The 23,793-nt window shown below is 37.9% G+C and overlaps 1 protein-coding gene across 4 annotated transcripts in view; it reads left to right on the top strand.

Moving 5' to 3' along the window:
* Positions 1–23,793, top strand: part of Cntnap4 (contactin associated protein family member 4) — a 280,867-nt gene that overhangs the window by 228,445 nt on the left and 28,629 nt on the right. For all 4 annotated transcript variants that reach the window (XM_075977396.1, XM_075977397.1, XM_075977394.1 and 1 more), the window contains exons 16-18: positions 10,197–10,367; positions 10,982–11,200; positions 22,008–22,247. In XM_075977396.1, coding sequence (XP_075833511.1) covers positions 10,197–10,367; positions 10,982–11,200; positions 22,008–22,247 — 630 coding nt within the window. The remainder of the gene's footprint in view (positions 1–10,196; positions 10,368–10,981; positions 11,201–22,007; positions 22,248–23,793) is intronic.

Below are 23,793 nucleotides of genomic sequence, written 5' to 3' on the forward strand. Positions count from 1 at the left end.
CCGCTCCACCCTTCTCTCTACCCAACCCTGTAGTAATATGGAGTGGCGGGGCTGCGTCTCCAACACCCCAGCCGCCTGCTCGGCTAGCTTATGCCCCGAAATAATTACACAGACACTGTATTCATTTAAACACCGCTTGGCTCATTTCTACCTAGCCTCTTCTAGGCTAACTCTCGCACCTGGACTAGCCCATTTCTTATCATCTGTATAGCACCGGTCTTACCGGGAAGATTCTAGCCTAAGTCCATCCTGGGTCAGAGCTTCATAGTGTGCATCTTCCCGGGAGCAGGGAGCATGGCGTCTCTCTGAGGCATCTGCTCCCAAGAGGAGAGCTGTCAAGTCTAAGCTCACTTCCTCTTCCTCCCAGCGTTTTGTTCTGTCTACTCCTCCCACCTATCTTCTAACCAATGAAATGGACCAAGGCAGTTCCTTTATTAGCCAATGACCTTCCTCCATCACAACCCCCATCCACTCCTCAGAAAGGGTAACCCTGCCCATGGGGAGTCAACAATGTCTGACACTTCACTTCCAGGCAAGACCAAAGCCCTCCCCCCTATATCTAGGCTGAGCAAGGTATCCCTTCAGAAAGAATGGGCTCCTAGATGCCAGTTCAAGCACTAGGGATAAATCCTGCTCCCATTGCCAGTGGCCCCACAGACTGCCCAAGCCTCACAACTGTCCCCCACATTCAGAGGGCCTACTTTGTTTCTATGCAAGTTTCCCTGCTATCAGTCCAGAGTCAGTGAGCTCTCACTAGCTCACATCAGCTGTTTCTGTGGACATCACCATCATGGTCTTGACCCCTTTGCTCATATTATTGTTCTTCCCTCTCTTGGACTGGTCTCTAGTAGGTCAGCCCAGTGCTTCACTGTTGACCTCTGTATCTGCTTCCATCTATTGCTGGTTGGAAGTTCTATGCCGACAATTAAGGTAGTCATCAATCTGATTACAGGGGAAGGCCAGTTTAGGCGTCCTCTCCCCTGTTGCTTAGAGTCTTAGCTGGAGTCATCCTTGTGGATTCCTGGAATTTCCCTAGTGCGATGTTTCTCACTTGTCCTTTAATGGCTCCTCAATCAAGTTATCAAAGGAGTAGATAGAAAGATTCCATGTATCCATTCATTGTTTGGTGAACACCTGACATGGCTACATTGTTCTTTTTTAAATAGTGTGACTAAATTCCTATAATCACTTTTAGTTGTGGACAAAGTTTTTCATTTCTCTTAATCTTATATCCGAGAGCAGAATCGATAAATCCTAGCATATCCCTATAGGGTTCATTCCTTTGGGAATAGCTAGCATTTTGGAGCCATGGTTTTTTACCTCTCCCAGACTGCTCACCTCATTGTACTCGGTCTGCACTGAAGGATGCAGCCATCATGTTTTCCGTAGCTGCATATCTAGCTTTCGAGCTGACTAGTTTATTGTGGAGCAGGTTCTGTTTCTGCAAGGCTCCCATGGGCTTTATTCTCAGAGTTCCTTTAAATTTGAGAAGACGATCTGTTGCCTTGACACTTACAAAATAACAAAACACCCTCTAGGTTGGATATATTTTCTTTTCCTGCTCAGAAATTGGTGGACAGTTGTTTGTTTGTTGGTTGTTTTTGTTTTTGTTTTGTTTTTTGCTTCCTTGAAAGCTTCGGAAAAATGTAAGACCAAACAAAACTTTCCACGTTAGAGGATACTGCTTTTTTGGTTATTGCTTAAAGGGATAACTATATTTAAAGACCTTTATTTAATAAAATGCGTGCAAGTGTTATATATTTGATATTTTTCTATGAAACAGATAAGATGTTCTAAAAGTCTTATATATCTTGTGTTTTAAAGAGTTTTTGCAAATCTTCTAAATTTTTGTTCTCAGTTACTTTTTGACATTGAGTCTTTCAATCCATTTTATTAAACATGTTTCTTCTCAATTATGTTGGGGTTTTATAGGAAAAATACCTACAAAATCTATCAAGTTAGGAAAGGTTGTTAAGAATTTTTTATCCTAAGAAATTTGTGAAATTCATTTTGTTCACATTGACTAGTATAGTTAACTGAGAAAACACAGCTGCCCAGAATGCATTAAATAATCAATCTACGGGATTCAATAGATAACTTTGCAGAAGTTAGATGCTCAGACTGGAAAATAGGTATTGACTAGCTATTTGGTTAATTTCTCCTCTATTTGACAGACTCTCCTTCCATTTGGCAGTCTACCTCTGAGTCACTAAAAATGCAGAGATTAATTCCATTTCAATACATAATAAGATAATATATTTTTCATACCTTCTCTACATCTGATAATCCCCCATCCTCAATAAACTCTTATTTCAATGCGAATTGTTCATCTTATGTTGCTGGACTTCTCTTCCTTCCTTCCTTCCTTCCTTCCTTCCTTCCTTCCTTCCTTCCTTCCTCCCTCCCTCCCTCCCTTCCTTCCTTCTTTTCTTTCTTTTTTCCTTCCTTTCTTTCTTTTTTCCTTTCCCTATTTTCTTAACATTGTTATCTTATCATCCTCTATCTTTTATTCTCCCTCTCCTCTCCTTTTCTTTATTCCATGCATTATTTCCATTTATTTAATAAAAAATTGAATGTATTTCTTAGAATACTTAAAATTTAAACAGTAGGAATTATTCTAAGCTTTTCAGTGGCTACAACGACAAGGGAAAGTGTATAATTTTTAGTAGGTATTGATTAATAGTATACATTATACTATGGGATTATGGGAGAGAGAGAGGGAAAGAGAGAGAAATAAAATATGCTTATGACGTGTTCTTGGTATTTACATTTTCATGGAAACAGAAGCCAATAATCCAGGAAAGTATATGTTATGATAGGTACTAACAGAAGCTGTGAAAAAAACAAAGGTATAATTAATGCAAAATAGAGGGAATTTTAAGCAAGAAGATTGGTTGTTTTTTTTTTGTGTGTGTGTGGTTTTTCGACACAGGGTTTCTCTGTGGTTTTGGAGCCTGTCCTGGAACTAGCTCTTGTAGACCAGGCTGGTCTCGAAATCACAGAGATCCACCTGCCTCTGCCTCCCGAGTGCTGGGATTAAAGGCGTGCGTCACCACTGCCCCGCTTTTTTTATTATTTATTTATTTATTTAGCAAGAAGATTGTTAAAGGACCATTAAGAATGCAACATTCAAATAAAGACAAGACTGAAGAGACTAAGTAAACAAGGCTTGTGTGTATCTTTGATAGAGTCTCAAAGCAAGAGGAAATCAGAGCAGTGATTCAGATAGGGACATAGCTGACATAGATTTATAAATGCATGGATTCATGTAACAAAGTGCTGGGGGAATGATGCATGATTAATAAATGCTCAGAGATAGATATTGGGGTTCAACCTGAAAGTCCAACTAAAACAGCCATCCACTGACTCTTACCTCTACCTCAATCCGAAAATGGCAATCCTGCCTCCAGGAATCTCAGAGTGAGACTGAGTCTAAGTGCTGTCTCTTCCCGTTTTATAATCCTTTTTAGTTCTCGGATTAAAGGCATTCACCACCACTGTCTGGTTTCTATGGCAAGCTAGAGTGTCTACTGGGATTAAAGGTGTGTGTTATTGCTGCCTGGTCTATAAGGTTGGCCAGTGTTGCTCTTTTGTTTTTCTGATCCTCGGGCAAGTTTAATTTATTAAAATACAAGTGAAATGCCACTACAGGGCACAGTGAGCTAGCTAAGAATGGCAAGAATGCCAGCGAGGAAACTGGTGGTCATACCTGGGAAGATTTAGACGTCTCTATTTTTCAACATCAGTGATCCTGGAGAAGATTAGCGAGTTCTGAGTTGAGGGTTCTTATGATTTATCTTTTAGCGAGACTCAGCAGGATAGGATCAAAGGAAGATGATGAGTGATATGATGCTGCATTATTAATTATGCTGAAAGATCATAGTGGCTTGGAGCATGGTGCAATGATGAGAGGCGTGATGTGGGTATTGTATAGAGGGGGGGATTAATAAAGTTTGCTGACGAATTGGTGTCATTTTCAAGAGGAAAGGCTAAGAAAATGATAGAGATGTGTTTGACATAATAGTTAAAGGCATTCAATACATGGAGCTGGCATGTATTGAAATGGAAAAGGCTATTTACAGGGTCAAGAAGTTGTAATTATTGGAAGGAGTTTCAATTTCAGACATCTAAAAGCCTAGATGTCATCGTAACTTGAAATAGAGATGTGGTGTTGTCATGTTGAACAGTCCAGGCTTGAGACATACATTCATATAGAATAAATAGGTTTACAGCCACAAAACAGAGTTATTGTGGATGGAGCTGTGTAGTGGCAGAGTCTTGGGATATTTCCACAGTGATCATTTGAAGTGGGTGAAGAGGAAGAAGGAAGACTGAGAATTTTATATCAGCAGTGAGAAAGACAGAAAAGTGTGGGCATCCTGAACTCCAAGCGAAGGAAGTGCTTCCAGGGAGAAAGTACAATCAACTATGTTAAATGTTGATAGCTTATGTAAGGAAGGAATTGTGACAACTGAATTGAACAATGTCGAGATCATCACTGACATTGACAATGGCTTCTTTAGGAGAGTTACGGAGCTATGCGTGGGAGATCAGAGCCTAGAACAGACCCAGAAAAGCAGTGGGATGTGAAACAATGGGGAAATTAGTAGTAGGTGGGAAGAAAGTAACATTACAGAATTTGTTTTGTAAGATGGGAGAATTAATATCATGGTTGTACTGAAAAAAGAGACCAGATATAGAAAAATTTGGAATAGGAACAGTTTGGGATTGTACTGAGAGGGTGTAGTGTGTAGCTAGTGCTAACAGGGAGAGGAAGGTCAGGTGGGTGATTAGAGAATGTCTCTTTCCCTTTCTAATTATAGAGAAGTTTAAGGATGAAACATGGAAATTTGGATGCTTGGAAACAGGGCAGGTGCTAAGTCACCCTCCCAGATCATGGGATTCATGTAAAGTGTAAGCCATAAATGGCGCTGGCAAATTAGCATATAGTGTTCTCACTTAGCCTTGTACTCTATCCAACATATGTTTACATAGCGTGTCCTTTAAAGGTTGTTTATACTTAAGCCCAAATAAAGATTGTAAGTCACGTATGCAGAGGTCATTGGATAATAAATAATGTAATAGCTCTTATTTTTGGTGAGTATGGTCAATGAAATCTTCCAACAAGTTAATTAATATATAAAAATGCATTGGAATAAGAATCTGATGTGTCTGACTATAAATGGTTGAAGGACCAAAGTATGATAACTTAAAAACAGTGGTGGTCTACTATAAAGTATGTATTATGCAATTACAGAAAGATGGTAGGAGGTCTTTTTACAGTCCATGAGAGGATTAAAACATTTTAACAACATTCTCAGGCAATATTCTGAGTATGAAGCTATTTTCTGACATTAAATGTACGAGTAAAAGAACTTCTTTTTCATTGGCATCTGCTTGATAGAAAGCTGTTAATTTATGCTTATTTATTGTGCTTCTACCAAAATATCTATTTTATGTTACTTAAATACCTAGGTTTGGATATAAGTGATTGATGATTTTTTTTTCTCAAATGAGTAACTGGATTCAAAGCTTACTGCTTAAGTATACATGTTAATGTAGGGAATTAATATTGGGTAGGTGAGATATATTTTGCATTTGATACATGTTCTCCTTCGTATACTAGAATGTTGTCATTGGATAGTTCAACATAAATTGCTTGAAACAAAAAGAGAATGTGACTTATGGAAAGATCTTTATTTCTGGTATCTCACATACATTTTCCATTGTCACTCTGATCTTCATAGGAATGAAGGATATATAAGCAACACTAAACTTAAACAAACTTAAATGAACATTAGTAACCTTGTTCACAATTTTATACACCCTCTTATACCTAGAATGAAAGTAGTTGGTTACTTGCATCAAAATTTCATTCTTTGTGAATGGAGATGAAGGAGGAGTGGATGGGGAGGGGGGTAGATGAGAAAGGGGAAGAAGTCGAAATTGGTTGGTATGTAAAGTAAATAAAAAGTGTTATTTGAATAAAAAGAAGAAAAAAATCATTCCTGGGGCTGGGGAGATAGCTTAATCAGAAAATGTTTACTGTACAGGTGCAGGAAATTTAATTCAGTTCCAGCACCCACAAAAGTCCTGTGGGGGCAGAGATGGGTAGACACCTGGGACTTGCTGGCCAGACAATCTCTTACTTAGTTTGGTCCATGAGCTTCAGGGGTCCTGCCTGCAATGAGAGATCTTTTTTCATAAACAAAGTTGGCAGATCCTGGAGAATGACAGCCGAGGTTGACTTTTGGCCACATGTGTATGTATGCTTTTGTGGCCATGCACACACACAGAAATACATATATGCACACTTTCCCAACACAAATTCAATTTTTCCAGCCTCTTGCAAATTAAGTTTGTATGTCCTTGAAAAATTAAATAATATGTATGTGTGTGTCTTTCCCTTTGTTACTGATATCCACTTTTGCATAAAATTATAAAATTATTATAAGAATAATAAAAAACATATGCTTCAGATTATTTGTAAAAGCCCTTTGATTGCAAAGGCAATCTCTGCTTTGCTTTTGTAAGAGGTAAAAATCATGCCAACTATGTTGAACATGTTGGCGGGGACAGCAGGGATATTTTACTGTATGCAAACACTCATGAATAACATTGCTCCCCTTTTAACTGGCCTATCACCCACACACTGTGATTCTCCCCAGCCAGATTTCATTTGCTCCACCCTCATTTTTACATATATGGATTTCAATGGGGGTTCATAAATTGTTGAAAATAATACAGAAGTGCTAAAAAGAGGCACCAGTGAATTATTAAACCAATACTTCGGTTTTTGTATTCCAATGAAACAAGATGTAATTAAGCTTGGTGTTTCATTTCTGTTAAGAAATTTATATTTTAAGCTAATTTTAACGGCTCATAAATATTTAGAAGACACAATTGACTGGTAAAATACTTCTCATCAATATTTTAATTATATATATATATATATATATATATATATATATATGAAATTTACTTTTAAGAAAGAATTCTTATCACTCACTTCCCTCAATTTCATTTCAATAATCCTAAGAAAAATATTACTTTTTCAAGAATTCTTTTTTAAAAGCTATTCTACTTATGAGAGAACTAAATGCTTAGTAACTTTTTAAACTACACTTAGTGTTAAACAGTGCTAAATTCTAATTCCTTAAGGGGCTTTATAAAAATGTTTACACATGAAGTCAAATACTTATTACATGTTCTTCTTTTGCATAAATAAGTACATTGACTCTGATTTAGAATGGATACATATACCTTTATAGACATATACATATTGTATAGTTATGAAAATTTAAAAGAACTTAATTTTTTTCTGATTCACATTGTTTTAATTAGGTAATATTTAATTACTCTTTAGCTAATTATCACTAAGTATTAATATTATAGAATAATGCATCTTGATGTGTCGTTTGTGCGTATCCATTTATGCTTGTGTGCGCGCATGCACACAGAGACCAGAGGTTGACATCAGGTGTCTTTCTCAGTCACTCTCCACCTTGTTGTCTGAGAAGAAGGTGTCTCTCACTGAAGCTGAAGCTCACTTATCTCCCCCATCCTAGCCCTGGAATTACAGAAGCATGCTGTCACACCGGAATTTAATACACGGGTGCTGAGGATCCGAACTCAGGCCCTTGTGCTTACATAGCAAGTGTTTTACTGACTGGTTCATCTCTACAGTCTAGCCATTCATGATGTGTTTTCATTGAAATGATTAAAGAGAGCATCTTATTTGCCTGGCAATAAGGCAAACACTGATGCAGTGTTTCAGATCTGCTCCTGGGCAGCGTAGGGACTCTCCAACCCCCTTCTTTACAGAATCCTCTTGCAAGGATTTACAATTTACTGCTATTGCTACAGATCTCTACCTCTCCTCCCTTCTCTTAGACTACCCAGCTTCTCTTGGGTGCACAGGACATATGGAGATGAGGCTTCACACGCCATTGCACACCATCCCATCAATATCCACAGTGGCCTTGGCTTTCTTTGTAATTGTCTTGAATTAGCAGTAATTTCTTAATCTCATGAAAGGTTCTTTCCTCATTCTCCACCTATTGTGAATTTGTAAAGTGGGGTTTCCTAACTAAGCAAAATGTATTATTGTGTGTGTAAGAGTGTTTTAGCTTCCTAAAGCAATAAATTGTTTTCAATAGCCTGAGAGCACTTACTGTATAGAGGGAATCAATTCAAAGACTGTCCTTCAGTTTCAACCATTCCCTGAAGTCTTCCATATGAAGCTCTATTGGGTTAGTTATAAATACAATATGTAGCAAACAAAACCTTGATTTTATAATATATAATATAAAAATATATTACATAATTTAAGCCTGAATCCTGATCATTCCCTTCCTAAGCACATGAGATCATATTTAGTAGGATCCCATAATTTCAAGTTACATATTTATTTTGACCTTATATCTAGCATTTTAAGAGAAAGGCATGTCACCCCTTGTAAAAGGAGATCCGGTTAGCACGTTAAAGGACACAGATGTACTTTTATCTCTAAGTTGACATTTTTCATTTTGTGTATATTTTCATAGACTAAGATCCAAGGGTCTAATATACAGATGTTACTATCGAAAGGATGCAAGACAGAGCCTTGACAGAACTCAGATAATGTATAAGTTGGCTTAGCTAGAGGGACATGGTGAGATCCCACAGACTACGTTTTTTTCCAACTATATAAACTCAGTTTTAAATTGTCCACATGCAACAGAAATTTGACTTTTGAGTCAAACCCACATGAAAAACAGAAACAAAACAAAGAAACAAATAGTAGACTTGTGTGCTGTTCTTCCCAGTGTCAACAGAGAAGAGAACATTTCAAGGGCAGGTGGAGACAGTCACGTTTGTGACTTCCAAGTAGCAGGATCTCTTCTCTTTGCTAACATCATGAAGTCTTTCTTTAGAACAACAGTTTCTGACTCCAGAGGACCAGGCTATCCTTCCTGGAGGAAGGTAATTTAGCTAGGAGGATGTTAATCCTTGATGAGAGGGTGGGTGGAGTGGCTTCTCACTAAGGATGCCTAGTTCTAGCTGATGAACTGAGAACTGCTGGCGGCAGCTGAGGCACATAACTCATTTTTTTCTGGATAATTCTCCATATCAGCTCAATATATCCAGCTGGATTTCATCCTGGCGGCTCTGCCTTTGAATTTATATTTCATTTTCCATATTTCTTCCTACATATCAGTTGAATATTTTTTTCTAAAGAAAAGTCGCACATATCCACCAAAGAAAGTGAAGATGAATGCACTGCGTTTAGACAGAAAATATAATTAACTTCGTTTTTTTAAAGATTTATTTCTAGGTCTCATTACATGTCTGTGTGTATGTTGGGGGGAGGGGGGAGATGGGTTGGGTTGAGTCGAGGTATCTATGGAGGCCAGAAAAAGAGACTTGGATATCCTGAAGCTGGAGTTACAGGGCTGTTATGAGCTCTATGATGTGGGGGGATGGAACCAAATTTGGGTCCTTTGCAAGATGAATACACAGCCTAAACTACTGATTCACTTCTCCAACCCATACAAGTTGGTTTGTTTCCTCCATCTCTAAACTGATGTTCCAATCCCTTTCACATTTCCCACCTCTTTCTTGTATTGAGTATTTGTAAGCGTTTAAAGAAAGTTTCTTCATCTACCCCCCTGTTATGAGCAAGGAAAGGAATGGCTTCTGAATGAAAGAATCTTTTTTCTAACAACAGTCGTGCTGCATACACAAAGTGTGTTTGGGTCTTTAACTAACGGAGACTGTAGAATGCCAATCTCAGTGTGAGATTGGCAAGGTCGTTAATGGGAGGAAGAGCAGGTTGCGAGGATCCGCTATAGAAATTTTTTGAGTCAAAGTAACTAGGTGTTTAAACTTTCAAGATGCAAAAAATGTTACGTAATTAGTCAAGGTTTAGCAGATTCTTTATCTGAGGATAGGTTTTTTGGATGCAAGTGTGTTTTCTTGTTTTGGAGGCATTTCTGTATGAACCTGTAGGCTGGAAAGAATCTAGGGCTTCAGCCATTGTAGAGGCTCTCACCCTGGGCCTGTACTCTCTACATAGCAAGGGAAGTGGTTTTATACGAAATTTGTGATTTTTTTTTTTTAAACAGGCACAATGCTAAGTGGAAAAATGACAATTACGGTTACAGTATTCTTTGTATGGCATGAATTTGTTCTTTTTTTTGTGGTTTTTGAAACAGGGCCATTTTGGAATGCAGCTTCCTTTAATACTGAGGCTTCCTACCTCCACTTCCCCACATTCCATGGAGAGCTCAGTGCTGATGTGTCCTTCTTTTTCAAGACCACAGCCCAATCTGGGGTGTTTCTAGAGAACCTGGGAATCACCGACTTCATACGGATAGAACTACGGTGTAAGTGTCCTTTTCAGAAAGTCTTGGGATACTTTCATTTAGTCCTGAATTCTTCAGTTGACACTTAGAAGCTCATGCCTCTTGGGAAAAAGATCTGCTTTGCAAGAAAATAATTTAAGTGTTAATTCAGTAAAAATATTGATAAATGCATTAGCAGTAGAAAAAGTTTTTAAATTGAAGTAATTAAAATTTAAGACAAATTTTCAGTTAATGACTAATATTAATTACAAAATTATTTAATGAACCACTTATTATTTTGATATATTCAGTCTTCTATTAATAGCACAATATCAAATGCATGTTTCATGCTGTTAAGTTATATAAACTTTGAATCAATGAAGCAATTATTTTGTATAATCAATTACAGATGCTAGTTTTGTGCTCTCTAAATAGTCTTCATCTTTATCAATATGATAAATTAGTTAGAGGGTGAACTTTTAAAAAATCTGTTATTTTACCACAAAATGTATCTTACTGTGTCCTTCCACAGTAAGATGCGGAGAGTTATGTCTATTTGGATGCCATTGTTCCCTTGTGTCTAATGACTGCTGTGTGGTGTTGTCTGAAGTGTATTGGATACTCATCTGGAAAACCCTCACTTCTGGTCTCTCCAGCACCCACAACAGTAACCTTCTCATTTGACGTGGGAAATGGACCTTTCGAGATCTCGGTGCAATCACCCACGCACTTCAATGACAACCAGTGGCATCACGTGAGAGTTGAAAGGAACATGAAAGAGGCATCACTTCAGGTGGATGAGCTCTCGCCAAAGATACAAGCTGCTCCCACTGATGGCCATGTCCTTCTACAGCTCAACAGTCAGCTCTTCGTGGGTAGGTTGCTTTTTCAAAAAAATAAAAAAGTAAAATATTGAATATATGCTGCATGAATAGCAATGAGCGACTATAAAGTAATCTCAACCCAAAAAATGATGACAAAGAGCTAGTAGCAAAAACAAGCAGTAATTATTGAAAACCCAGATTCCAGTCTGTGCCAGGTACCCCATTCCTTCTTTTTTCTAATAACCTACTCGTGCAATAGGTATTATACCTATCCTAGAAAGAGAGAGAGAGAGAGAGAGAGAGAGAGAGAGAGAGAGAGAGAGAGAGAGAGAGAAGTTAAGAGACTCAAATATCTCTGAGACAATATCCTCATTCTGCATACTTACCTCCTTAATATATAGAGGCTGCATGATTTGTTAAAGCTTGTGTATTACGTTTAGGGCTTTTAGTATGATCTTGGAAATGTTTATTTCTTGCCTCCCCAAAATGAAAGGCCCTTGTAATGCCAGCCAGTGCCAACTGCTGATGTTTCTCAACATGTACAATTAACACCCAAACTAGGCTGATGGTAGGAAAGAAAAAAGAAAGACGGTACTCAGCTTCAACAGCTTCTTTTCTACTTTACCCATTTTTCCCCAGCTCTCTCCTGATACCTTGCTTTATAGTGTCTCCCCCAATGTCCATTGACTCAACGTTTACAAGGCGCCAGACTGGAATTCCTCTCCATCTGTTTAATTTTCCTTGGCTTCTTTGCTAATTACTTTGCAGAAGTTACGGACCATGAAGTTCAAGGATTATCTTTTATTTGATCCCAACTCATACATTTTAATGTAAACAAAGACCCAGAGACACGATAAGGCAGGATAAATGATGAATTATCAGAAATTATACTCCAGACATCTTCAACGGCTATATTTAGAACAGAATTCATCAGCTTCCTGCTTACACCTTCTGTTGCCTAACAATGTTATTAGCACCCTTTCACTGAAAGGGATGAGCTTGCTTGTGACATATCTGAAAAGACACATTTCGGTCTACTAATAAATTTATGTCCTCATTATTTCCATTATTTATTTTTTCCCTGAAAACAAATGTAATGACTAGCTTCCGCAACTGAAGTACCCTAGTAGACAGTCTCCTCACAAGCTTGTGGTCACTCAGTTGGCTTATTTAAGAGTATAAAAACAACAAAGTACACCTGAGCAGGAATATATAACTTTTCTCTTAATGTCATACTGTAAGCTCAGTCAGGAAAGAACATAGATATCTCTTGAATTTTAAAAAAAATGAGAGATGGTCACAACAAAAAGGACTGCAATTTAAAATCTGTCAGTGGCTTGGAAATAGCCTTACTATTCTTGGAAATTGAGAAGGCTGAAATTGTCCTCAACGTTTTCAGTGAAATATGCTGCAGTTTGCCTGTAGATGACCTTTCCTCCTTGGGAGGGATCTCAACTTCCCAGAGATGGCATCACTATATATTGTACCTGATAGGAATCCTGGCCTTAATTTGATTTCAGGTGCCAGTAATGAAGTAGCATATGACATCAGAAAACTGCTTGGAACCGGCTCAGGTCTTTTGCTATCAATCATATGCAATAATTTGAATAAGGATCGAAGAGGTTTCATCTTTATGGAGGCAATTAGTCGGGCCTTTGACATCTCCATATGTGTTCAGGCTTAAAGTGGCTTTGTCGCTGCAAAATTTTAACAATGGAAATCTTGATGATGTTTAAATCAAAGGCAGTGGGGGAAAATAGATCTCTGCCAAAAAAAATGTTCTATTTTCAATGAATTAAGATCTTCATTTGTACTTACAGGAACTGGGGATACAATCACATGATGTAGTGTAATGATACCTGACTATCAAAATGCCACCTAAGGGGCTGCTTTTGTTGCTATGCCTATCACCGAGCAGACCACTCCCAGGAGAAGACAGCTTTCTAGTTCACATAACAATGGGCACACACAAAATATTAGTCTTCCAATTTACAATACCCTATCAAACAAATCACGATATATCTTTCTTTCTTATTTTTTTTAGGTTTGCCAATAAAGAGTTTTTGCCTTACAGGCAGACTCCATGAGACACAAATTATAATTAAAAAGGTTACACTGAATTAGAGCTCAGTGGGTGGCATACTAGCAAAAAATCAGCAGTAATTAGAGGAGGTTTAATGAAGCACTTGCTTTGAGCAAAAAGTCCTCTGTGGCCCTATGAGTGTATTTCAGTAGAAGAGGTAAGAGTAGTCAATGGTGAGAATGAAAGGAAGATATGGTACATATGTATGTATACATGTTTATATATGCATGTACACCACACACATGCACACACACACACACATGCACACACACACATGCACACACACACACACACACATGTATCCTTCAATGATGAAAAAAAGTAAAGTAGAAATGGAACCTGGAGAAGAGTGGTCAGGCATTGATTAATGTTGGGAGTTTCCATTTCAAACTGGGGTGTGGGGAGATGTTAACCCTTGAGTTGAGGCCAGAAGAAACAGACTAGAGATGAATTTCTCAATGGCAGAATCCTAAGTGATGATAGTGAGTGCAACAGAGCTCAGGAACAGGACTAAACCGATGTGGCTGGAATGCAACGGGAAGCCAGGTCGAGCTATGCACTTGATCATGGGAGGCCCTTGCAAGGAATATGCATCTAATGCTAAGGGATGCCAAAACCTAGCTTCCTTCTTTCTCTAATTCCCACTTACTGCCACAAGGGAAGTGGACAGAAGAAGCCAGTGGGAGCAGGCTATTGCAGATCTGCACGACAGCTCTCAGCAGCCCCAGCTGACATAGATGTGTTGAAGCACCGCAGGACCTTGTTTTATATGTAGCTGCTTACAACTTGCAAACAGATTGATTGGCTGTTACTGTCAGCATTTGTTGACTTTTCCATAACGAAATTCTCACTTGTAAGGTGCTTCCTTGTAGGTCCCTGAGTTCCTCATAATGCTTCCTAGTTTTCAATTTCATTTGAGTTTTCAACTTCATTTTCATGTGAGTTTTTCTTTTTTTCTCCCTTTATTTGAATTCACGGCAGTGATTAAAGTTGTTCCCTGGCCTCACATCTCCAATAAGACCCAGTCTATTGAAGGAAAGCTGCGAAAACATCTCACAGCCTTTCTCCCCTTCAAACAAAATCCGACCAGTGCTATGGTCATATGCTCACCAGGAAACCTGGCTTTTCCATTCATAGAGTGTGTTTAACACACGTTATGTGTCAAGGGTCCATTTGCCTGGGAACTCTTGCTTCGCATACTAATAAATAGGAGAGTTAAGTCTCCTTCCCTCCTCAGAGTTGGTGGTTATATGGGTGACTGAGAATCTCTGCATTAATACAATGTAATTGATTTTCTGGTTGAAATTTTAAAGGGTAATTTAATACCCTTTACTTACAAGTTCGAGAGTTTAATTTGTAGTTCATCCATCCATCATAGGAATGATTATGACTAATCAGTATTTTCAAGTGTGCATAATGACTGTCATTTATATTTGGGTGTAGGGACAAACTAGTGAAGTCAACATGATTGTGGAAAGTAAGGCTGCAGCTTTCAGCATGGCTTTATTCTAATAAAGATCCTTTAAGGGTGGAGAGCGGAGAAAATAAAAGTATTTGCATTCATATGGAAGCCCGAGCTGAGGCACATGAAAAAAGGGAAAGTCTAACTTTGGTGTAGTCTGAGAGTGATTTAGTCACTGGTCCAGCATTTGGCTGCAAGCGTGCCTCTTGCATGGACACAAGTCTGTAGGAAGTTAGAGTTGCTTCATCTGCTTGAAACGCAAGAAATTTCAATAGTGTTTTGGAAGCTGTTTCTTGATGTTAACTAAGTCATATATATATATATATATATATATACAAATAGAAGTTGCAGATATCCCAATGTATCTTAATTTGACCAATCATTTTCTCCTTTTCACGAACCAGCATGCTGACAGTGTTCATTGACATTACATGTATATGAGATTTTAAAATTTTTAAATATTGAAAGTTTTCATCAGCTCTTCGCAGTGGCTGGTTGTATTGAGATAGCATAAAAAAAAATTAAATGTGTTTACCCAATTGTTTGCCCCACCCCTGCCTCTGAAGACCAACCAGACAGTGTGTTTGCACTACAGAGCAGAATTTGAAGCGAGAGCAATGCTCTCACTTTCAAAGAATATCAGTAGAAATAGACAGCTAAAACACCTGAAAGTTGTGAGCTGCCCGGGCAACAGCTGTTTGTGCCAACTGAAACTGAAGTCAGGTAGTGATGGATCCAAGCAGAGGTGTTCTACGCTACGAGGTGAGAAACAGGCTGGCTTAGGTAACGTCAGAATGGTTATCTTCACCTAACGTGACTCCAAGATGCTGTTCTCACTGGAGGAGGGATAAAAATAAACAAAACTTTTTGGAGCAAGTGTATGATAATTAGGTTGGAAACTACAGCATCAATATGACAGACATCTCCTTTCCCCTCAAAACTCCCAAACATCATATCAGGTTGCTTCTCATAATGAAAAATGATGGCCTATGTGTTCTCAGCCCCAACTCTCTTTATTTGATGATGCATGGATTTGAACCCAGGTCCTTGAACGTGCAAGTCAAGTGGTCTATCACCAAGCCATGTCTTCAGCCTGTCCCTCTCCATTCTTGTTCTTACTTGAGGCAGAAGGTCTTTACCACCCCTTTCTTATTCTTTCACTTGGTCTCTGGATGTGCATGTATACACATGTGTGTGATTCATGAAACACCTTACACCATCCTACTCAGAAATGCTGCTCATCATCTGGGGAGGCTGAAGATGCTCAGCGTGTTGAGCCTTTGTCCTTGACCTTGATAGAACACCGAGAACAAAGGGATAAAGGTCACTGCTGCTTGCGCTCACCAATGTTCTCTGACCACGGAAATGATGGGGAGAAAAGAATCAATCATTTTTTTTAGACTGCAATGTGACAGTGGTCATTTTCTATTTCGGTTTGTAAACTCAGCATTTTTCCCCCCAGAAGCTTCTTAAATTAGGCCTGAATTGATTTTCATTCAACCAGCTCTGCAATTTTCGTTTCCTGTCTAAATTCTTTCACTGACAAGTTTCCACACAAGTTAAACTCCATTTGAATAGTCGGGGACGAGGGGTGGAAGGAAGGACCCCTGACTCAGGGAGGAGTCATTTATGTCACATTTGGATTGAATCAAATCAGCAAACACATGGTGCAAGCAGTCTCTAAATGTCCCACACAACGGTTGATACTGGAATCAGTATACGAATCACATTGAGGCTGCAAGCTGTAGTTCTTTATATTGGTTCTCTGTACAAGTGTATCCCTCGTGATCTTTTGGGAAATCCAAAATAACCAATACAAAGATATAGTTCTTTAGTAATTTCAAGATTGGATATTATGAATTCTTCCTTGTAAGTTTGAGGGAGAAAATGAACGTGTGCTTGTATTCTGCTGGGCGAATATGAAAGACTATAACTACTCGATCATAGAACTTGCATGGATTGACCAGGTGATGTAGCCATGTCTCCGCTGATCACAAGAGTTATACAGTTTATGAGGTGGCTCTTCGTATTTGTTTCTCATTTCTTACCAGGTCACCCTTCTTCCAAATAGTAATTTTTAAAAATTCTTTCCCTGTTTTGGCTAAGTCTTTGTCATATAAGTTTATCATCAATATCTTTTAGCTTGTTATAAATTCATATTTTATGTTGTTAAAAGAGCCTTGAAAATGCAAGTTATTAATTATGACACATTCTTAATATTTTCTTTTTGGACTTTCATTTTTGATATGCTAAAATATAGTCATGCTAAGAGACTATCAAATAGTCTTATTGTAATAATTTTCAATTCAGTCTTATTTTCTTTGATAGTAATTGTGTTTCCTCATTAAAAATACAGTTTTACTGTTGTATTTCTTTTGTGTGTTTATATCATTTGTTTTTAGGCATTTTATTTCTTTCCTTGGAGTACTTTTTTATTATCTGTCTGAAAACCTCTGAGTAGACTTTTCTATCCTCAGTGGGAAGACCATAACGACCCTTGACTGAACACAAAATCTTAAGAGTAGAGCCTACAACTATGTGCCTGATACTGCTAACAGCTCATTTCTTTGAAATATACTTTATATGTTCAATACAGAGAGCTATGATTTAGGCAAAGAAACCAAAGTGACTTGCTCTTTGCCAGAGCAATACCCACTGGGCCATGTTTGGTTCAGGCAAGAGACCGGACATTCTGCCTATGACAGTCTTTCTTATACAAACTGCTTCATTCAACCACAGTAGTTCTTTGAGCATGGGGGACAATGGTCTCGTTCCTTCCGTGCTCCTGGAACTCTGTACAATGAAGATCACTATTTGACATAACTAAAGCTAAGTTTCTAGATCACTGTTTCTACAGGGCTGTCTTCCCCCAGGATGCTGTGCTGGGATCAGGCTCTAGATTCCAAGCACTTCTAAACCCTGGCATGGTTCTGAGCTCAGCTTGTATGCCCTGCTGATTTCTTGCTCTAGATGGGCTTGTGGCTGGGACTTGATCTGTCTTCCTCTACCACAGTGTCAAGATCAGAGGGAGCCTATCATTTTTATAGGCTTGCATTTAAAGACACGGATAGCAATCGTGAGTTCTTTCAGTCTCTAAGGATGCTGGGGCAATGAAGTTGTTCTCATTATACTCAACAATAAAATCGAGGAGAGCGTGTGAATAGTTTGTCTTTTAAAACAATCAAAATTTAATCTTAAAGGTCTTCTTGCCACAAGTAATGGCAAATTGGCCTATGAAAGAGCTGGCTCCAATTCTGTGACAAAAACACTTGTCACTTAGAAGAATTTTCTGAGAACAACAAATGTGTTGGAAGGATAAAACCAATAGGTAGTCCTAATTCATTTCCTACTCAACACCTAGCCAGGTATTTAGGTATGAGACCTTAGTATTGTCATGCGTGTGGAATGATTCAGTTAAATTCAATCACACAGAAAGGTTATTCATTCACGGCACAAGCTACTCAGTGTTTGTAAAGTTCCGGAATTCATTATGTCTGATCCAGCATGGCAAGTAAATTGATAGAAAATTAATTGGAAGATAGTTCCCAACAAAATAGCTCAGCAGAAACATCCAGAATCAATTAATCAAACCGCAGCTCATTTTAATTGGACATACTCTAACCCTGGAAAGGCACGGCAATCTTTAATTAAGCTTTCAAGCCCAATCCTATCTACATGAGACATGCTTCTCAGAAGAGTTCTGTGACTGACTGGAAACCCAATGGTACAGTTACAAATCCTCAAACACGTGCAATGCAGCTATGTCTAATTAGATATGATGTTTTCAATAAAGGTGGCATTAAAATAAGTTTATTAGGTAAACATTAAACTCTTTGAAAGTGTGGAATTAAGAAGTTCTAGTTTCAAAGTTAGATGTTCATCACTATGACAATATTTAAGATTGTATTTCATATTATATCTGTATAAACATATATGTTAATATGTTTCCTGTTAGTTACTCTATACTCTAGTATTATGCTAGTGTTTATTTCTATATATACATTAGCATCAGGTAGTAATCGTGAACATCTCTCTCTGAATATATTAGCAGACTATTAGCTCTATGAGAACATGATCAAATACATATACTTTTCATATTTCCAGTATCAGATATGGGATCCCACAAAGAACTGCTCAATAAGGCACAGAGAATATAAATACAGTTCAAACCAAAGATGGCTTAAGAAGAAAATGGAAATGTTTTCTTCTTTGACCTAATTTTGAAGTTGGGAGAAGTAACACTGCCTTGAGATAATGACCACACATATTTTAAACTAAATGTATTTATTCTGTTATTTCTTCATTATAACCACAAGTGTCTATATGTCTCTAACTTCTCTTAATGTAAAATAAGTAAGAAAAATTAGTTAGAATAAATGAAAATGAACTATATTTAGTTGTGGAACCTATAGTTGCTTAGTTATTTATGCTATTAGAAGAATTGAAGAATCCCCCGATTTACAGTGATATCATATGTCAGAGCAACAGACAAAAACAAGGTGATTTTCTATTAGTGTATGCTATGAAATTTGTACCTTATGGTTTTATGTAATGTAACGTGAAGGAATTAAATTACACCCAAGATGCAGCTCTAGCTCCTCCAAAAGGTTCCCATGCCAAGGGTAATTTGGCATAGATGGTTAGAAAACTCTAAAGTCTAGTAAGAATGCCAGAAGAATTGTGGGCAAGGAGATTGAGCCTCAGGTGTTTACTGAGTAAAGTTAGCAAATAGGTAAGCTAGGCAGGTATGAAGCCAAGATGAATAGCAACTTGATGTAGAAAGAAGAGAAATATCCTGAGAACATGGGCAGGGGAGAGACTTTGAGAATTGCAGAAGATTGTTCAAATTTGGTAGCATTTAAACACAAAGATTGTTAGTTGTTCTAAAATTTTGGATAAAATCAAAACCTTCATTGACATACCCAAAAAGAATGCCTAGGGATTTATCTCTGTTCTCCTAATAACATAAATAATAGCTAAGGAACTCTAGGTTCAATGACTAAATATAGTATGTGAGAGAGGAAGAGAGAGAGATTACAAAATGGTTTTCCCCTTTTCTTATTCTATATATAGTCCCTGTACTACCTATAGTATTGTGCCACCCACATTCAGGGAGTGTCTTCCCTCTTAGTTCTTACTTCCTAGAAACATCCTCCAGACACACCCTGAGGTATTCTCCATGTCTCAATTCAATGGACTTGATAATATTGAAAACTGAAGGCTGGAAGGTGTTGAGCTCTCTGTCACACTCTACTCCCTCTGAAGTTACAGGTGACAAATTTGGCCCATGCCATCTGAAGCACTATGTGTCCTTTGCTGTAGAGGCATGCATGATATAAAATGAAGTTTGAATTTATATTAAAATTTTATTTAAAGCAATCTGGATAGAGGTCATTGCATCTATAAATTTGATTTCTAAGTAGTGTGAATGCTCCTGAAGGTAAACATTCTTATCAACTCATTCTTCACAATCTCTCATTAATAAGCTATTATGAATTTATTCAGAAATGCTCTTTGATTTTGGCCTTCATTCTTTATCTCAGAGACCCAAGCATCTCTATGGGTCAAAAGCTGACCCTCCTCAATTCTGGAGGAGTTCCCGTCTCCCACTCTGATATTATGTGATTGAAGGAGTGAATGGAAGGGTGGATACAGTAGTGACTGGTTATTGCACAATTGTGATGTGTCAAGCATTTTTTTCTATGTGCTACGCAGCAGTGACTGAAGTAGCCTGTCTGGTGTGTATTCAGATAAAGGGATATATACAGAGCAAACTGTTGCAACGTAAAACTCCATAGATAATAATTTTTGTGACTTCTTTAAAAATCTGCACTAAATAATGTTGAATCACTGAGAACAGTGAGAGTCTGTGGGTTACTGTTAGATTGAGAGGCAGATATGTGATTTAGAAGAGGATGAGATGAACTTGCTATAGGAGAGGCTAATTCTCGTTCTTTCCGCAGTTGGTAGTTACCTACAGTGCTTTGTCTAGGTCAGGACCCCTTGAGATTTCCTCATTCCACGTTAGCATGACTATTGATATTGCCAATGTCCAGGTCTTTTTTGGACAGTCCTATTGAGGTATCATAGATGTAATTTCCCACTGTCTCTAAGAAACACAATCTCAAATACTTCCTTGTACTATGACTCTGAGAGTCTCTCACTCCCCCTTTTCTGTGATGTTACCTGAGCCTAAGGTGTTAGAGATATAGTTGAGGTTTATCCACTGGGTCTGGGCTCCACACCATCTGATGATCTCTGCATTATGACCTGTGGTTTTCTGTAATATTGACCATTTGTTAGAGAGAAGCTTTTTTTTTTGATATGAGTTGAGAACTTCACTTCTCTGTGGGAACAAATATGAGTTTTAGAATGCAGTTATAAATTAGGAACAATGGAAGTCTAGTAAAGTGATGGTAATAGATTTTCTCTTAAGATTCATAACCTTACCAGCCCCAGGTTGTTGGCTAGAGAGCTAGTGGTTCCTACTAACATGGGTACCACTATCGCACCACTATTCCCTCATTAGTTTCCTTTTCAAGTTCTCTTAAAATTAGTCTCAAGTACAAAACAGCGAATATTAGGTCAACTTGTAAAAAAATGTAAAATATACTAAAAAAGTCCAAGAAAAGTAATAAAATAATACTCAATAATCACCTTTTGGTAGATATTAAGTAAAAACTAATCCCTATGAATGTATTACTAAGGATTCCTAAGGTATACTTGTCAAATTAAATTATCAGACTAATGAAGATCGAGATTTTAAGTATATTTGTACATACCATGAATATATGCATGCGTGTGTATGTTCATATCTATATACACATACACACATGCACGCACACACACATATACTTCTTTAAAAAGGAAATAACAACCCATGACAATACACATTGTTATTTGAAATGAAGATGAAGCATAGTCCTAATTTTGTTCTTTGAAATAAAGAGATGGGGAAAGATGGCTTCTCCAGTATGAAGCTCAATAAATAATTTTCAGAAAACAAGTGTGTGGAGTTAGGCATGGCTCATCGACAGAGAACTTTTCTGGTAAGTATGAGTACCTAGATTTGATCCCCAGGAGAAACAACAGAAAAAGAAGCAACCCAAAGTTCAAAGAGTAGAATTTGTGGTGCATCTTTCTGAGTGCTAGCGTCCATCAACAGTTGTCTTTCCCAGCTTCCAGTTGCTCCTCTCATCTGGCTGCTCAATTCTCTAACATCAGATCACAGGTTTGCCTCTTCTTCATCGGGTCCTTTATTTGTTTGGTCTTTAAGTGAAGGAACGTTTGCATCTGCAGTGTTTTCCTTGTAGGTGGGACCGCCACCCGGCAGAGGGGCTTCTTAGGATGCATCAGGTCCCTTCAGTTGAATGGGATAGCCCTGGATCTGGAAGAAAGAGCCACAGTGACCCCTGGGGTGCAGCCAGGTTGCAGAGGACACTGTGGTAGCTATGGAAAGTTATGTCGCCATGGAGGAAAGTGCAGAGAAAAGCCCAGTGGTTTCTTCTGTGACTGCTCTTCCTCTGCCTATGCAGGACCATTCTGCTCCAATGGTAGGTATGCTTTGAGATTGTATGTCTGTGAATAAGACACCAGGCAGGTGTGTGTGTGTGTATTAAAATATTCTTTTGAAAAGCGGTTATTGTATGCCAATCATATATTAATCCTTGGACCTTGAACTCAGTTCTGAAAAAAAATACTTGTCTATTCTTAAATAGTCACAAATAGTAGCTGTAGTGATATTTCATTTGTATTTTAATAAATGAAGCTTGCCTGAAGATTAAAAAGTAAAACACCTCCACTGGTCAACCTTACAGACCAGGCAGTGGGGACATACACCTTTATTCCCAGTAGCCACACTAGTTTGCCATAGAAACAGGGCAGTAGTGGTGCATGTTTTTAATTCTAGAACTTGAAAGGGACATCAGATGTGAAGAGACAGCTCTTAGACAAAATCTCATTCTGAGGATTCCTGGAGGCAGGATTACCATTTCGGACTGAGTTAGAGGTAAGGGAGAATGGCTGGATGTTTTGCTTTTCTGACCTTCAGGTTAAACTCAAATATTTGTCTCTGAGTTTTGATTAATCATGCTACAAGTAGCCGTTAGGTGTCTTCAATGCTAGCCATTAATCTACTTTTGCTTTGTCTACTATTAATGTGTTTAAAGAACAGGGATGTCAACAACCTATCCTACGGAGCAGTTCTTGGTTTTAAAACATTTAACATATCTAATACTCTCCAGAGGGTATTGCTGTTTTGGGTGAGCACTTTCAGCAATGCGAAAACCTAAATAATAAATTTGTGTATTTGTTTTACTCATTCAAACAAATATTTTCTACCAAATACTGATGCATAAGGAAACAGTTACACTCTGATACTTGGTGTGTGATAAAATGAATATCTGCTAGAGAATGAAAACAGCAGGGAATTTATTTGCTCTTTCTCTTATTCACCCATCTATGCCACAGAAGAAAAACAGAGCAGAGTTTAGTAGCAACTATCTGGATCACCTTCTCTGAATACACAGACACATATTATACTCTCATAGTTTTTCGTAGAAGAAAACCAACATCTAATTAATTTAAATTCATTGAGTTTGTTGAAGTATCTCTGGGCTTCTTAATCTTCACTTGAAGGAAGCAAAAAGAAATTGGCTCCAAATCAAAGCAACTTTGCAAAGATAGCGCCAGGGGTTAGTTAATGAAAACCTGGCAAAAACTACACTTTGAGGTCATCTCCTTTTACCAAGAACAACCTGTGATTTCAAAATCAATTTTGGTAATGATCACCCACCACTGGTAGTATTCCGAGAGACATTTTTGGTCTGAAGTATGAATTTAAGCCCTTCTTGAGGATAACTTTCCTTCAATTTCTAATTGAAATTTCCAGTTCTTTCTAAATGTAATCAGAAATGTTATGCTACATGCATACATTATACTATATAAGTTATATTATAAATAATACAATTAATATATTGAAAATACCTAAAATGAGATGGGCACTAACGCATTGCTTTATGACCCAGTAAGCACGATTTATAAAACCTATCAGCAACCAGATGCTTATACTAGCAAAGAGAACAAAGTCTAAGCATTCAA

This window comes from Microtus pennsylvanicus, chromosome 6 (genome assembly GCF_037038515.1).
Source record: "Microtus pennsylvanicus isolate mMicPen1 chromosome 6, mMicPen1.hap1, whole genome shotgun sequence".
NCBI classification, from domain to species: domain Eukaryota; kingdom Metazoa; phylum Chordata; class Mammalia; order Rodentia; family Cricetidae; genus Microtus; species Microtus pennsylvanicus.